The sequence below is a fragment of the Rana temporaria genome, chromosome 1, assembly GCF_905171775.1.
Source record: "Rana temporaria chromosome 1, aRanTem1.1, whole genome shotgun sequence".
Taxonomy (NCBI): domain Eukaryota; kingdom Metazoa; phylum Chordata; class Amphibia; order Anura; family Ranidae; genus Rana; species Rana temporaria.
In genome coordinates, this window is record NC_053489.1 from 87820648 (window position 1) to 87835833 (window position 15186).

Consider the following 15186-nt stretch of genomic DNA (forward strand, 5'->3'; position numbering starts at 1 on the left):
TCACTTTGACCTACAGGTAAGCCTATAAGGCGTCTTACCTGGAGGTAAATAAAATATCTCCTAAACCTTTACGGTTTAGGAGATATTCCCCTTGCAATGAGCCACTGACTGCAGCGGCGCATGCACACAGGGAATTCTCGGCTTAAGGCCCAGCAGACGCTGGACCTTGCCGGAAAGAAACCTCCCGCGCGCATGCAAGGGAGTGACGACATCGCGGCTTCAGCCACTCACAGCGCTGGAGCCGCGATAACCGGAAGACACGCCGAGGCAACATGTTAGCTACCTCGGTGTGGAGCAGGTAAGTTACCAACGCCTCGTTCTAAGGTAAGTATTTCATAATGAGCTAGTATAGTACTAGCTCATTATGCCTTTTGCCTTACAGGTGCCCAAAAAAAAAAATGTTAGGGGACTATACAACCGCTTTAACAGATATAACAAGATACTTCCAATGTTCTACTAAACAGACCAAAAAGAAGCAAATGAGAGAAAAGCTCACTGTAGTGTTTACATACACTTTAAAGGGTTTGGCTTAATTGATGGTTAAAGTGAACCCTAATTGCCCTACATGGGTAAAGCCCAGGTTTAGGATCCGGCATTGGGAACTTCATGTCTTTTGTAAAAAGGTCCCTGGCACAGCAAAAGAAGTGATGAATGTCAAGGCCTAGTTTAGGAGCTAGATTAGAAATAATTGTAAGTGTTACATGTTGGGTGTGAGTTGTGAAGTGTTTAAGCATAGGTAAACCCCAAAAATAAAATGGTCAATAGACTTTAAAAATGTTCATATAATTTCAAAGTCCTTTTTAATATTTACCTAATCATACAGACTACTAGCAGCCATTTCAACAAACATTACACAAGCATGGTTTATAGTCACACAGTGCCTTGAAAAAGTACGCATACCCCTTGAAATTTTCCACATTTTGCCACACTTTTCACATATTTGTAAAAATAATTTGAAAACCATTTATCATTTTCCTTCCACTTCACAATTATTTGCCACTTTGTATGGGTCCATTACATAAAATTCCAATAAAATAAATTTACATTTTTGGTTGTAACATGACAAAATGTGAACAATTTCAAGGGGTAGGAATACTTTTTCAAGGTACTGTACCTGTCATTAGTTTTTTTCCAGCAGTCACTTGAATACTTTTTTCCACCTTCAGTCTCTCCAGGAAGGGGGCGGTAGGTGGGGGAGCCACAGTGCCTTGGCACAACCAGTGACATTGTGCATATTAAGGAATTAGAAACTGGAGTGCTGACTACAAACTCCTTTCAGGAGCTGCTATGAACTACTGGTGTATTTTAGCTGCCAGGGAATCAAAAGAGAAAACAAATGAGAGAGAAAGGGAATTGTCCTTTCAAGTACCATTCAATATCCCCAAAGGGCTTGAAGCCCATTAAGGGAATGCTTATAACAGGAGTCAGGGTTGACTACAAACCTCCCCAGGCTTTCATAAAGGCTCTTGCATACCCATAGTGGAAACAGAGCCAGTAGTGCTTGTCAAAAGCATTCTCAGCAATGAGGTGGGTTATGAATGTTAGCATACTTAACCAAGGAAATGGCCCTACAGGTATTGTTTATCAGCCTGCATATCTGCTGGGGGAAAACCTTTATTTTATAAATATTTAGGCGTATGGATAGGAGTTTAGTGAAACATGTTATATCAGAGTTTAAAGGAAAATGGGATGATAATACTGAGGGTCTTTCTCATCCTTCAGTATAATTGAAATCTGAGATTAACGTATAAAAGGAAATGGAATGACCCTTCATAAAGGATTGGAATAGCTTCCAGAACTTTGTTAACAATAGAGGGGGAAGTTGCCAAGGCGTTTTAAACCTGATGGGGCCTTGGCCTTTATTTGCTCAGAGAGTACGTATGTTTACGCAAGTTGTTTTTTGGGGGGGGGGGAGACTGTCATATTCAGACAAATATGTGGGGTGCTTCTAAAGAGTATAAAGGGTTTGATAAAAAATGTATTAAGGGGATTGGGTCTAAGGAGGTTCCTACAGAATATAATGTGTTCCAAAGTTTTCTCGTGAGTATAGTATGAGCCTTATTATCTATTTTATATAAAATCTGTTTAGTATAAATATTAGTATTATTTTGCACAAACTGAAACTTCAGTTGTTTATGAACCTAGAGTACTTGGAGTGGAACTTCCTCCAATCAGTATCATTTGCTGTATAGGGCTAAAGAAATTAGATTACCTCAGATTGTAGCAAAAAAAAAAAACACAACATTCCTTTGGAAGATCACTGTACATTGCAGGGATTTTAACAAACCTGAAGCTAAGTTTTTTTTGCCATTTTGTCCCACAAAAGTGGAGTTACCCTTTAAGCTAAATATTAGTTCAACCAATAGAACAATTTCCTCTATAATGCACAGGGGACAAATATACTTTGATTTCCCATTTGCTGCAGAAGCACTTTTTTTAATACGATCAAAACACATAATCTAATATTGTTCATGCTCTCAGTTTCCACAGAAGTACTTCTAAAAAGATCTTGAAAATATATTTTTTTTTTACAATAAACTGCATTTACAAGACTATATCAATAAGGGGAAATCGAGTACAGTCATCCATTAAATCATAACAGAGGTTTATCTGTGACTAAAATAAGATACCATTTTTTTCTAGGCAATGTAACCAATAGTGTCCAGTGACTTGTGAGGAAGTATCATTTACACTCATTAAAGAGAAGAGACCAAGAAGTGTATCGCTAGCACTGGAAACACTGGTAAGCGACTACTTTGTCTGTAGTGGCTACAGCACTGATGCAAATAAAATTAAATAATCTGGCCTTTGCAACTTAGAGCCCATTCACACAGGGGCAACACGACTTCTAGCACGACTTTGGGAGGCAACTTGGACACGACTTGAGTATGAATCATCAGGCAACTTACAAGGCATTTTCTATATTGTATATTTTTTCTGTTATCACACGTTAGCTGCTGCCTGAGGACTGTGTTGTGGCAGCGCGGTTTTCTTGTTTCCAACTTACAAGGCAACTTCAAGTTGCCTCCAGGACAGTACAAGGCAACTTCAAGTCGCCTTCAGGACAGGAGGCTTTCCAGTGGCCAATCAAACAACAATCAGCTCTGTGGGAGGGAGGGGTTTGCCTGAGAAATGTATGTTATCTTCCAGTATTATTGCTTCAGTTAAGACAGTGATCCGACTTATGAGGCGACTTCCATTGAAATTAATGGGTACAAGTTGCCTAGAAGTCGGATTGAAGTAGTACAGGAACCTTTTGTGAACAATCAGCTCTGTGGGAGGGAGGGGTTTGCCTGAGAAATGTATGTTATCTTCTAGTATTGTTGCTTCAGTTAAGACAGTGATCCGACTTATGAGGCAACTTCCATTGAAATCAATGGGTACAAGTTGCCTACAAGTTGCCTAGAAGTCGGAATGAAGTAGTACAGGATCCTTTTGTGAAGTCGGAGCAACTTCAGTAGTGTACATTAAGACGGCTCCTATTCACTTCCATTCATTTTCTCAACCTCCCGACTTGGGGCAACTTAGGGCGACTTGAAGTCGGATCCAAGGTCGCCCCAGTGTGAACCGGCTCTTAAAAACTTTCAAAATTGTGATGTGTCCCTTCATGCAAATACAAAGTTTATTTAATTTGCATCACATGTAAAGCTGTTCACTATTACCTTTCTGTGGATACATGTTTTGCACATGGAAACAAGCCACAGTTGAGAGTTTTTATCTGGTACAGCATATTGTAAATCCAAATACCTTCTACAATGATTTTTCAGTGACTGGATAGTAAGTTTGCGAAACTTTACTTACACGACAACAAGCTGAGATGCTAAAACAACCGTTTTACTGTACAGGCTTTCGATAACAAGAATATACTGTATTTATGGGCGTATAACACGTGCCGGCGTATAACACGCACCCCAATTTAAGAGGGAAATTTCAGGAAAAAAGTTTATTTTATTTTATGGTCAGTGTCCATCTGCAGCCTCAATGAAGCTTAATCTGTGCCCATCTACAGCCTAAATGCAGCCTATGCACCCATCTTCAGCCTAAATGCAGCCTATGTGCCCATCTCCAGCCTAAATGGAGCCTATGTGCCCATCTCCAGCCTAAATGGAGCCTATGTGCCCATCTCCAGCCTAAATGGAGCCTATGTGCCCATCTCCAGCCTAAATGCAGCCTATGCGCCCATCTTCAGCCTAAATGCAGCCTATGTGCCCATTTGCAGCCTCACCATCTCTCGTGCAGTGAGGGAATCACTGAGCCGTCATCTCCTGTTCACTCAGCTCTCAGTCGCGTCGGCAGTCAAATACACAGTCCCCACCTCCGCCATCGGCTTTGGACCAGCTCCTGTGATTGATAGAACACTGTTCCAATGCCGGTGGCGGAAGCGGGACTGTGTGTGTGACATTAGAGCTGAGTAAGAGCCGAGTAAACAGGAGATAACGGCTCAGTGAATTCCGGCGGCGCTCGTTCCCCTCCAAGTCCAAGGTACACTATCGGCGTATAACATGCACCTGTGATTTTCTCCCTATTTTCAGGGGGGAAAAGTGCGTGTTATACGCCGATAAATACGGTAATAAAAAAAGTTATTAAAAAAATCAGTTTGGAAAAGCACAAGCAAAATAGTATTCAAATTGGCAGGAATGAACTTGTGCATACATGGTGTCTTGTAAATAGCAGAATACAAGCTGTTGAATTATACTGGATTAAATATCTGCATATACATTCTGCATGTGCATGCATGTAGATTCTGGGGGTGACCTCAAGCTACCCCATACTTTTCCAAAAATCTGCATATATTATTATTCTTAATCTTACTAAACGGTTGACTTCACTGTCATCTGGACAAAGCCTTGCACTCTGATGCCAAGTTCCACTCCTTTTACTTCCCTACCAAATGTGTGTGCCATTGTTGAGCAAGTGGGCCATAAATCAGGGAACATCAAGTCCTTAGTAACAAATTAAAACCACTATAAGAGGGACAATATTAACGACATTTAGGAAAACGGGTACTTTGTTGTGCCTCCTCTTAGACTTTTGAAAGAGTTGAACACATATAATACATAGATCAGTTCATTCTACCCAACAGACACTAGATTATCTCTGGCATGATAGGCTTTTGATGAAGCATATCTGACACAATTGTTCTCAGGGGTACAGCTAAATGCTCGGATTAGACTGTATTTCCTGCCAACCGCCATTGTGTCCCCTGAGATTACAACAGAACCTTGGACTCTGCTCATTCTTCAGTGTAGTATAAATGTGTATGTTTTGGGCAATATAAAAAGCCGCCCAGCAGTAGTGTACCTGTTCCAGAGTCACCGGAGTCAGCGATTTCCAAAAATTATTATACTAGTGAGGAGGCATTTTGAATGCTCAGTATGATGAATACGAGCAGCAGGGAGCTCTCCTCATCTGATCCCAAAGTACAACCCTGTCGAAAGTAGTGGATCAATAACCAAATTAGTGTTGGAAAGGGTCCCTGTAAAAAGGATGAGGTGCTCTGAAGACCAGACAACCACCAGCAGTGCCATATACCCCATGAGTGAATTGGTAAACACCAACAGCGCTAGACCCCTTGATGAAAGGCCCAGTACTAGTAACTGGGGTATTAAATCAGACCCCAAGAGATGGAACCCATACAAATCCCCCAGATGCACTTGTGAACCCATTATAGCTGCTTTGCAACTCAAGATCAGCAATCCCCCCCACAGCCAAGTGTTTAAGCCAACATTGAACCTTTTTCAATAATACATTTTTTGTATTTATTTTTACACACTTACTGGTCCACACACCCCATCCAACACTGGCCATTTATTTTGGTTTTAATGTCCAGGTCACGCTATGACATGTGCTTCCTCCATTTCAGCGATAATTCACAGTGCCCTCACGGAGATTGGTCTGGCTATGATAAGCTCCTTAAAATTTGCCCACTAATTAATTTTGTTTTTCAGAGATTCGCTGAATTGTATGTCCCTGACAAAAATCTGTGTGAATGAGTCCCTTGTCCAATTGACTGACGAGTCAAAGATTCCGAGCTCCAGAACCCTGAGTGACCTACCTACCTTGGCACAAGTGAAAAAATTGTCTGGCACCTGGCATTTCTACTATTCAAAAAAAGGGGCATCACATCTGCATGGATAATTTCTACACAAGTCTGCCCTTTTCTGCAACCTGTACTCCCAGAAAACCTTGGCCTGCGGTACATAAAAACAGGAAGGGCTTTCCTCAAAGTCTGGTGACCACAAGGCTACAGAGGTGGGAATCAGCAAGTTTGAGGAATGACGAAGTGTTGGTCGTGAAGTGGAGGAATAAGTGAGATGTGTATGTCCTTGTCCACCATCCAAGGTTACACTGCGTGGAAATTTATGGACGACACTGTTTCATCCAGAAGTCTGCATCCAGGATTACAATTGGTTCAAGTGGGGGGGTGGATTTCAATGATCATATGCTACAGACCTATTCAGCAATAAGAAAGTGCAATTCTTGGTACAAAAAAGTTGCAATTTACCTTTTTCATTTGGCCATTTATAATGCATATCGCATTTAACACAAATCTACGCAAAGACACAACACCTTTCTCAAATTTATAGAAGATCAATCAAGATATCGTCACTGCCCTGATCTACCAGCAAGGATCTCCACCAGAAAACAGTCGCTTTGATTCAGTAAGTGAGCTTCATGAGCAATATTTTCCCGAGAACATTCCACCAACATAAGCAAGCCGGAGACACCAAACAAAATGTCGGGTATGCAGCAGATGAGGAGAGACGCCAGTTTTCTTTGTCCCTCCGAGCTGGGCCTATGCATTGGAGACTGCTTCCAACCTTACCACAAATCACCAAATATTAGAGAAGGTATAGTGCCAATATTTATAACAGCCTGTCATTTCACTGTTTTTTAGCTGTGCTGATCATGACTCTGCCTTCCACCTTAACTGACCCTGGCCTGTTTTTCAATGATGCCTCTGCCTGCCATCTGGATTATTTATCAACCACGTTTCTGCCTTCCACCTAAACTTACCCTGACCTGTTCATCAAAAATGCCCCTGCCTTCTGTCTGGGTTGTTTTTCAACTGCGTTTCTGCCTTCCACCTGCACAGACCTCAGCATGTTAAATCAACCATGTTTTTTTCCCTGCCGCTTGGACTAATCCTTTGGCCCTGCTACTGTGGTAGTGGGATTCAAGATAAAACAGGGGTCTCACATATGTGAGGGGCGTAAGAGTAGTGTCCTGAGCAGAGAAAAAAGTTTGCTTTCTCTGGGTTTTGTAATTCCTGGTTCAGAGTCTGGAGTCCAGAGGCTTTAAAGAGATTTGGGTGGGAAGAAGCCTGTACCCAAGTCTTACCTGAGGCCCCAAGACTGATGTTCCTGCCTTTTGTCTGGACCAATACTTTGGCTGTGCTGACCTTATCTCTGCCTGCTGTTTGTACTGACCCAGGACCGTTTATGGACCATATTCCTGCCTGCTGCCTTGATTATTCCTTTGGCTGTTGCTGACCACATCTCTGCCTGCTTCCTTTACCAATGCTCTCCTATGGAAAACTGCTCTACTAATACCACAGGTAATGTTTTGTTTACCCTTTGTTCAGCTAGGCTGTAAAAAAAAAGTCTCACATGTGTGGCATTGCCATTCTCATGAGTAGCAGAATGTATTTTGGGGTGAAATTATTTTTATGTCCATGCTGTGTTAGAAATGACTAATACATTGATAATTGTGTAAACAAAAAAAATAAATGACATGTTCAAAAGACTCATTAGGCCTCATAAAAAATATATTTGAGTGTTTGCTTTCCAAAACGTGTTTTTTGACGGCTACTGTCCTGGTGCTGCTCCAGGGCCTTCCAAAATATAAAAGGATAATCAGGAAAGTGGATGCGTAATTTATACCCCAAGAACGTCTGAAGTTGTTGCCTAGATATTGAGCCTCTCTATGTGGCTAAGATGGGGAAAGTCTCACACATATGGCATCACCATACTCTGGAGTAGCAGAATTTATTTTGGGGTATGAGAAATATGTGGCAATTTAGTGTTAAAAATATATATAATTTCTTTATTTTCAAAGAATTGTGGGAAAAAAATACAACTTAAAAAAACTCACAATACAGTTAACTAAATAGCTTGGATTGTCTACTTTCCAAAAAGGGGTAATTTGGGGGGTATTTACACTGGCCTGGCATTTAAGGGCCTCAAATGATAGGCATTCAGTACATCAGGATTGGTCAAGTTTTAATAAAATGTACCTGTACCATATCTTGTAGACTAACTTTCACACAAACTAAATAATATACTGATTTGGGTTATTTTTACCAAAGAGATGTAGCAGTGTGCATTTTGGCCTAAAGTTATGGAAAAAAAAATACTAATTTGCTACATTTTGGAAAGAAAATCAGTGCATATCAGTGCTGCATATAAGTGCCTCATCAGTGCCCATCAGTACTGCCTTTTTCCTCTGTTCTGGCTATGGTTGTGCTCGATAGAAGTTTTCCCTTGTTGCCTGTAGGTGGCGTTACCACCTCAGGCCCATGTTGGAACTCGGGCGAACCATGGTGTTAAGTGACCCTTCTCGGCAGCAGCCCAGTCGGAGTGGTGCATGCTGGGAAGGAATACTTAAGGGGCAGACGCCGTTTGTCGGGTTCCTTCGCCTCGCGGCCCTCCTGACGCGAGGCACGTGTGTGCGATTCCAGCCCCGGGAACCACGTTGGTCCGAGGCTGTATTTCCATCAAGTAGGCCCAGCTGTGCTGGCTGGGGCCTATGATTCTAGAAGGGATGCCAAGCTGTCCATCCAAGTGGGGGAAGCTGCTTAACAAAGGAAACCGGGGGAGGACCTACCCTGGAGGAGTCCAAGCAAGGCAAGCTGATGTCTCGGGATAAACCTGGTGACCTCGTTATAAAATAAATCCACTACTCAATTTGTCTTACAGACCGCCGGATCGGCTTAAAGGCTCTTTGGCTGTAAGGCAGTAAGTTTGGGGCTGAAATCCTGTGGCAGAGGATCCCCTGACTATCCATCTTTCGCTCTCAGACGGTCTGTGGCACAGACTGTTCTCATACTGCCCGTGCATCATTCCGGCTGCTAGGCCATGTGAAAGGGGTCTATTCCGGGTGAGCAATACCCACTTAGGGAAGAGTGGTGAATACTGGAACTTAAATACTTGTGCATTCTGTACCGCATACCTGAACCTTCCCATTCTCTCCTACTTTCTTCACAAGTTTTATGCAGCAAAACCCAAATCTAAACCAGCAGCTCCTCTGGGGGTAATAAAATTACTCTTCATTTTTGGGTTTTAAAAAGAAAAACGATCAAAATACAAATACGAGGCTGACCTTCTTCTGGCTAAACAAGCTGATTATTTGAATAACCCACCAGTCTGTATCATGGAACAAGTACACAGAACAGGAAATTCAGTAACATGTAAGAAGTCCTTCTCTTTAATTGTTCTAGGTCAGTGACTAAAACTGTGGAAGAAAGAGGTTTAGCATGACTGCCAGGCAACCATAATTTTCACAAGGTGAGCTCAGCAATGGTAGCTGCCATATTTCTCTCAAAACAGGTATACTTTAATTCACATTACAAATTCCTTTTAAACCATTCTCCATGCATTCAGATTACATAATAATTACCATCACTCAAAACATACAATATTGTATATAAAGACTCTTTTGCTATGCACAAATATTCTTAGTCAAATAAAACCCACATTACCATAATAGAAGAATTATTATTCGAGAAACACAAGATTAGTCTGCCATTCCCATTACATGGTTATGAAAGCAGCGTCAGCTTCTTTTGTAGACCAGAGATGAGTCATAAATAACGTATTTATCACAGTAACAATCATCTGAAGTTAGAAAACTATGGAGAGGCACGAATCTGGATAAATTACAGTGAATCACTGGAAAACCACCAGCCATCTGCTACTACGTCCTCATAAGAAATCTTCAAGGAAATGTCTAAAAACTGTTGAAACATACTGAAAAGCAGAGACCAGTTCAGAGATGAAGCTCTATATACAGTGCCTTGAAAAAGTATTCATACCCCTTGAAATGTTTCACATTTTGTCATATTGCAACCAAAAACGTAAATGTAATTTATGGGGATTTTATGTGATAGACCAACACAAAGCGGCACATAATTGTGAAGTAGAAGGAAACGGATAAATGGATTTCAAAATGTTTCACAAATAAATATGTGAAAAGTGTGGGGTACATTTGTATTCAGCCCCCTTTACTCTGAAGTCACCCAATTAGTAAATAGAGCCCACCTGTGTGTAATTTAATCTCAGTATAAATACAGCTGTTCTGTGAAGCCCTCAGAGATTTGTTATAGAACCTTAGTGAACAAACAGCATCATGAAGGCAAGGGGACACACCAGACAGGTCAGGGATAAAGTTGTGGAGAAGTTTAAAGCAGGGATAGGTTATAAAAAAAATACCTCAAGCTTTGAACGTCTCACAAAACAATGTTCAATCCATCATTCAAATATGGAAAGAGTATGGCACAACTGCAAACCTACCAAGACATGGCCGTCCACCTAAACTGACAGGCCAGACAAGGAGATCATTCATCAGAGAAGCAGTCAAGAGGCCCACGAATACAAATGTACGCCACACTTCTCACATATTTATTTGCAAAAAACATTTATAATTTTTCCTTCCACTTCACAATTATGTGCCACATTGTGTTGGTCTATCACATACAATCCCAATAAAATACATGAACATTTTTGGTTGTAACATGACAAGGGGTATGAATACTTTTTAAAAAAGTCACTGTACGTATAATAGTTTTTCAGCAGAAGCCATTCCAATATACTGTACCATAGCCTATCCAGGTTTGTCATTATTTAACAAGAAGATCATGGCTTTTACTTTTCCCATGGACCCCCACCTATCCACCATTGTGAACCAAATTCTGGTGGTTATATCAGATACCCACTGAGTTTAGAACCTGTAGCTATATACAGTATATATTACATATGTATAATGTCTTCGAATCATTCAAGGGCTGACTGCTGCCTACTAGCTTTGCCTGTTGGTTATGGGGTCATTAAAGACTTCCACATCTCAGGTTATGACAGGAACAGTTCTTCATATGTGGTTTCAGCCATACTGGTCTGTGTATTAGGCCCCTTTCATGCCAAATTTCCGATCGGGTCCACCATTCTGTTTTTCAGATAGACCCAAACAGAACCGCCATTCTCCTCTATGAAGCAGCGAAGGAAAATGGGTAAGTGTCCGTTACACCCAACTACATCCAATTAAATCGGATTTGCCGAAAACAGACGGATGGGGATCTGTTCCCCTTCTGTCTAACGGATCAGATGGAAGACGGGTGTAAAGGGACAGGTGGTCCATGTACATCTTACCGCTTATAGAGGAAAGTGGGCTGTGTATGTCCGCTCTGCATAAATGGAGTGGATATGGACCTGTCAATCAACAGACAGATCCCGGCTGAGCAAGCGGATTGCAGGGAGATTTCACCCTGTGTGAAAGGGGTCTTATTTCTGTATCTGTACCCATTTACAGCATTTATAAACAGATATAAATAAGAAAGAAAATTATGATTTCAAGATGTAAAGCTTTTCTTGAGATGACTGCACATATGGAGCATACCTCCCAAAGTTCCAAGATGGGAAGTTAGGACACTTTTAGCCGGATTCACAGAGCACTTACGCCGACGTATCTTCTGATACGCCGCGTAAGTGCACTGTTGCGCCGTCGTATCTATGCGCCTGATTCTTGAACTAAGATACACCTGAATTTTGGCTCCATCCAACCGACGTAAGTCTCCTACGCTGTCGTATCTTGGGCGCATATTTACGCTGGCCGCAAGAGTCGCTTCCATTGATTTACGCATTGAATATGCAAATGACTGAGATACGCCGATTCACGAACGTACTTGCAGTAGTATACACCGTTTACGTAAGGCGTACGTCCGGCGTAAAGTTATTCCACCTATAGGAGGTGCATCCCATGCAAAGGTATGGACGACAGAACAGCCGTTGGATTTTACGTCGTTTACGTAAGTCATACGTGAATGGAGCTGGGCGTAGGTTACGTTCACGTCGTAGGCATTGAGCCGTCGTATCTTAGGGAGTATATGCGCCATGATCGCGCGCATGCGCCGTTCGTTCAGGCCCTTCATTTAAATGGGGTCACTGTTAATTTAAATGCATCACGCCCACTACCTTCCTACTTTGAATTAGGCTGGCTTACGCCGGACAATTTATGTAACGTAGGGAGCGAGTGCTTTGTGAATACTGCTCTTGCCTCTCAGTTACGTTGGCGTAGCGCATATGAGATGCGCTACGCCGGCACAAAGATGCGCCGATCTACGTGAATCCGGCTGTTTGTAGCACAGAAAATATAGGCAAAGAACACACTCCTGCCACACCCCTGATCACATGACCGTAATAACCCACAGGCTTATTTACTTTGCCAACTGTTAAAGCTAACCAATGCAATAATTTGAAGAATGGTTAAAGCAGTTAGTGTATGTATATATATATATATATATATATATATATATATATATATATATATATATATATATATATATATATAAAAAAACGTTGGAGGAAAAACAGTATATTTATTTATACAGATCTCCAAATCTAAAAAAGGGACACTTAGAGGAATGAGGGACAAAACCCTTTTTTAAATATCCAACATTGTGTTTTTCTATGACAGTCTGCTCACAGGTGTTTCTAAGGGTGTAGTCACGTTGGGCACAATTGAAACAAAACAATGCCCAATTTCGATTGTCCCCCTTCCCCTACTGGTCTGCGCTCACACTACTTTAAAGTGTCATTAAACCGAGACTATGAAAAATTCTTATTACATGCCATATAACATGAGGGTGCATACTCACTAAGCAACTAAATCAATTGTTATGTGTAGAGTGAAATATATCTGGTTGATTCTGCCTTTGGCTGTCCCTCACATCTTCTGTGTCCCCACTGTAGCCTGAGATTGTGTAGACCAGCTGGTGTCCTCTACTGAGCATGCTCAATTTTTAAGCTCCTCATTTCCTTATTTGTCTTATCTGTGCAGGCCACAAGACAGTCAAACATGTCAATCAGTATTAAATATATTACATGTAATTGCTGACACCTGTAAAGTAAAAGAAGAGCCTTGGATGCAGATGCCGCCTGAAAAATGAAAGCTAGTGTCAACCATCTCTGACTCTGCCTACACCTTATTAATGCACAAAAGATACACATCACTTGTGATCTCGCACAGCGCACTAATGTGAACCAGCCCTAAGTTCATTCAGCCTTACTGGGTGTAAGTAAAAAAAAAGTGAGAAATCCACCCCTCCCCCACATAACACATCCTGGTAATATAAAGAAATGTTGCATATGTGATCAGGTGACCTCAGACACACACACACTGCAATATAATAATAAGATCACATAAGTTTTTACTCTGCCCAGCTCTGACTAAATACATCTCCCCTAATCACTTGCCTATGTATATTCTGCTGGCTGTTCATTGCACCATACATTACCTCTCAATGAACTGTGGATCACCCCCATATTATGATAAACATCCAGGAATGTGCATGTGTCCAAGCTAGTGCACGAGATATGTAAATACCCTGTCACTCAAAGCAAGGGGACGGAAAGGACTTTTTATTTAGACAGGTTTTTATCTGGAAGTCTGTTAATTTTCACTGAACAATAAAAGAGGATTGCTCGGAGCTGGATTAACTATGTGTGGCAAGACTGGGCACAGATGATAGGAAATCTTATTCTCTACATTGTGACATAAAAAATAAAAACAAATTGGGGTTTACATCCACTTTAATGTATATAGTCTAGTCACAGGTGCACCTTAAGAATGTAAGCATTTAAAACAAATAAAAGTGGTTTCTAAGACACCATGCTAAGGAATTATACAAATTATACAGAGCTTTAAGCACCAGAAAAAAAAAAAACGATTTGACTGATGGTCCAAGTACCCTTCCCATCAAAAAGTATTATACCTGTACGCTGCACTGAAAGGAAATTCTTCATACTCCACCAAACCCGTCATATTCCATGGCAGGGCAGTGAATTTCTTAAATTTGTCTACATTTATCATCTATATTGTTTTCATGATTGCATTGGCCTCTGGAAAGATCAGCTGTGCCCACTGGAAAACTGGCACCACCCATGAAAGAAAACATACATATGGTAAGCACACTTCTCTAGAATGCCAAGATATTGGTATACTATCTCAGGATAGGCATTGGGGTTGATTTACTAAAACTAAAATCTGGTGCAACAGCCAATCAGCTTCTAACTTCAGCTTGTTTAATTAAGCATTGACAAAAACAAAAAAACATTGACAGCCGATTGCATGGTGTGCAGTGCTGCACCTGATTTTCCACCCTCCAGTTTTAGTAAATCAACCCCATTGTGTCTAAAATATGTCAGAACTTTGGAGCTAGGCTTTAATTTGTTACAGCCCAACAAATTACAACCTAATAAAAACATTTCTATGAAAGGCAGAGTCAAGCAAAAGTGAAGTTTTCCTTACCTCCAGAAATGGAAAGCATACAATGGGCTACAAGGACTGCAGGGGCTTGTTGGGGTTGGACTCAAGCTCCGAGGGGTGAGACTGCAAAGTTAAAATGTCACTAGCAGTGAGCAAAGCAATCAGAAGCAAATGAAGTGAATATAATACAAGCATGCTGAACAGATCCTAGCAAAGAGCTCAGGTTTCATAAATCAATAAATAACTTCTAAATAGACCTTTAATAGTAGTATCATCTAGTCACAAAAGAGAAGGAAACATACCTTTCACACAGTGGGTACCGCATCCCTAACAGTAGGGGACAATGATCATGGAACATGCTGACGAACATACAGCAAGACCAGGACACAACTCAGGTAAACACGATTGGGTGAAGTTACAGATATGATGTAGACATAGGTGAGGGATGGAAGCTCCTGATTGACAGATACTTCATCAGAAAAATACTTGTTTTGGAGCCAACTTATCTGAACATAGGTGACTGGACAATCCTCCTAATCAACCAACAGAATAGGCACAGAAAATCCAAATTTTCAAACATACAATCATTTGGTCCAACATCTTTTAAACCACCACCAAAATTAAAAAAAATTAATTGAAGTTACTACATTATCTTGTGTTTTTGGATTCATTTTAAACTGGGCTCAGAATATACATAGAACACCTACA

The 15186-nt window shown here is 41.0% G+C and overlaps 1 protein-coding gene across 5 annotated transcripts in view; it reads right to left on the reverse strand.

Annotated features, from left to right (window-relative positions):
- The window catches only part of MAST4 (microtubule associated serine/threonine kinase family member 4), a 742993-nt gene that overhangs the window by 281032 nt on the left and 446775 nt on the right, over nucleotides 1-15186 (reverse strand). Inside the window, exon 2 of one of the 5 annotated variants that reach the window (XM_040340005.1) lies at nucleotides 14521-14601. The exons of the other annotated variants lie outside the window; for them this stretch is intronic. Coding sequence (XP_040195939.1) covers nucleotides 14521-14601 — 81 coding nt within the window. The remainder of the gene's footprint in view (nucleotides 1-14520; nucleotides 14602-15186) is intronic. 5 annotated transcript variants of the gene reach the window in all.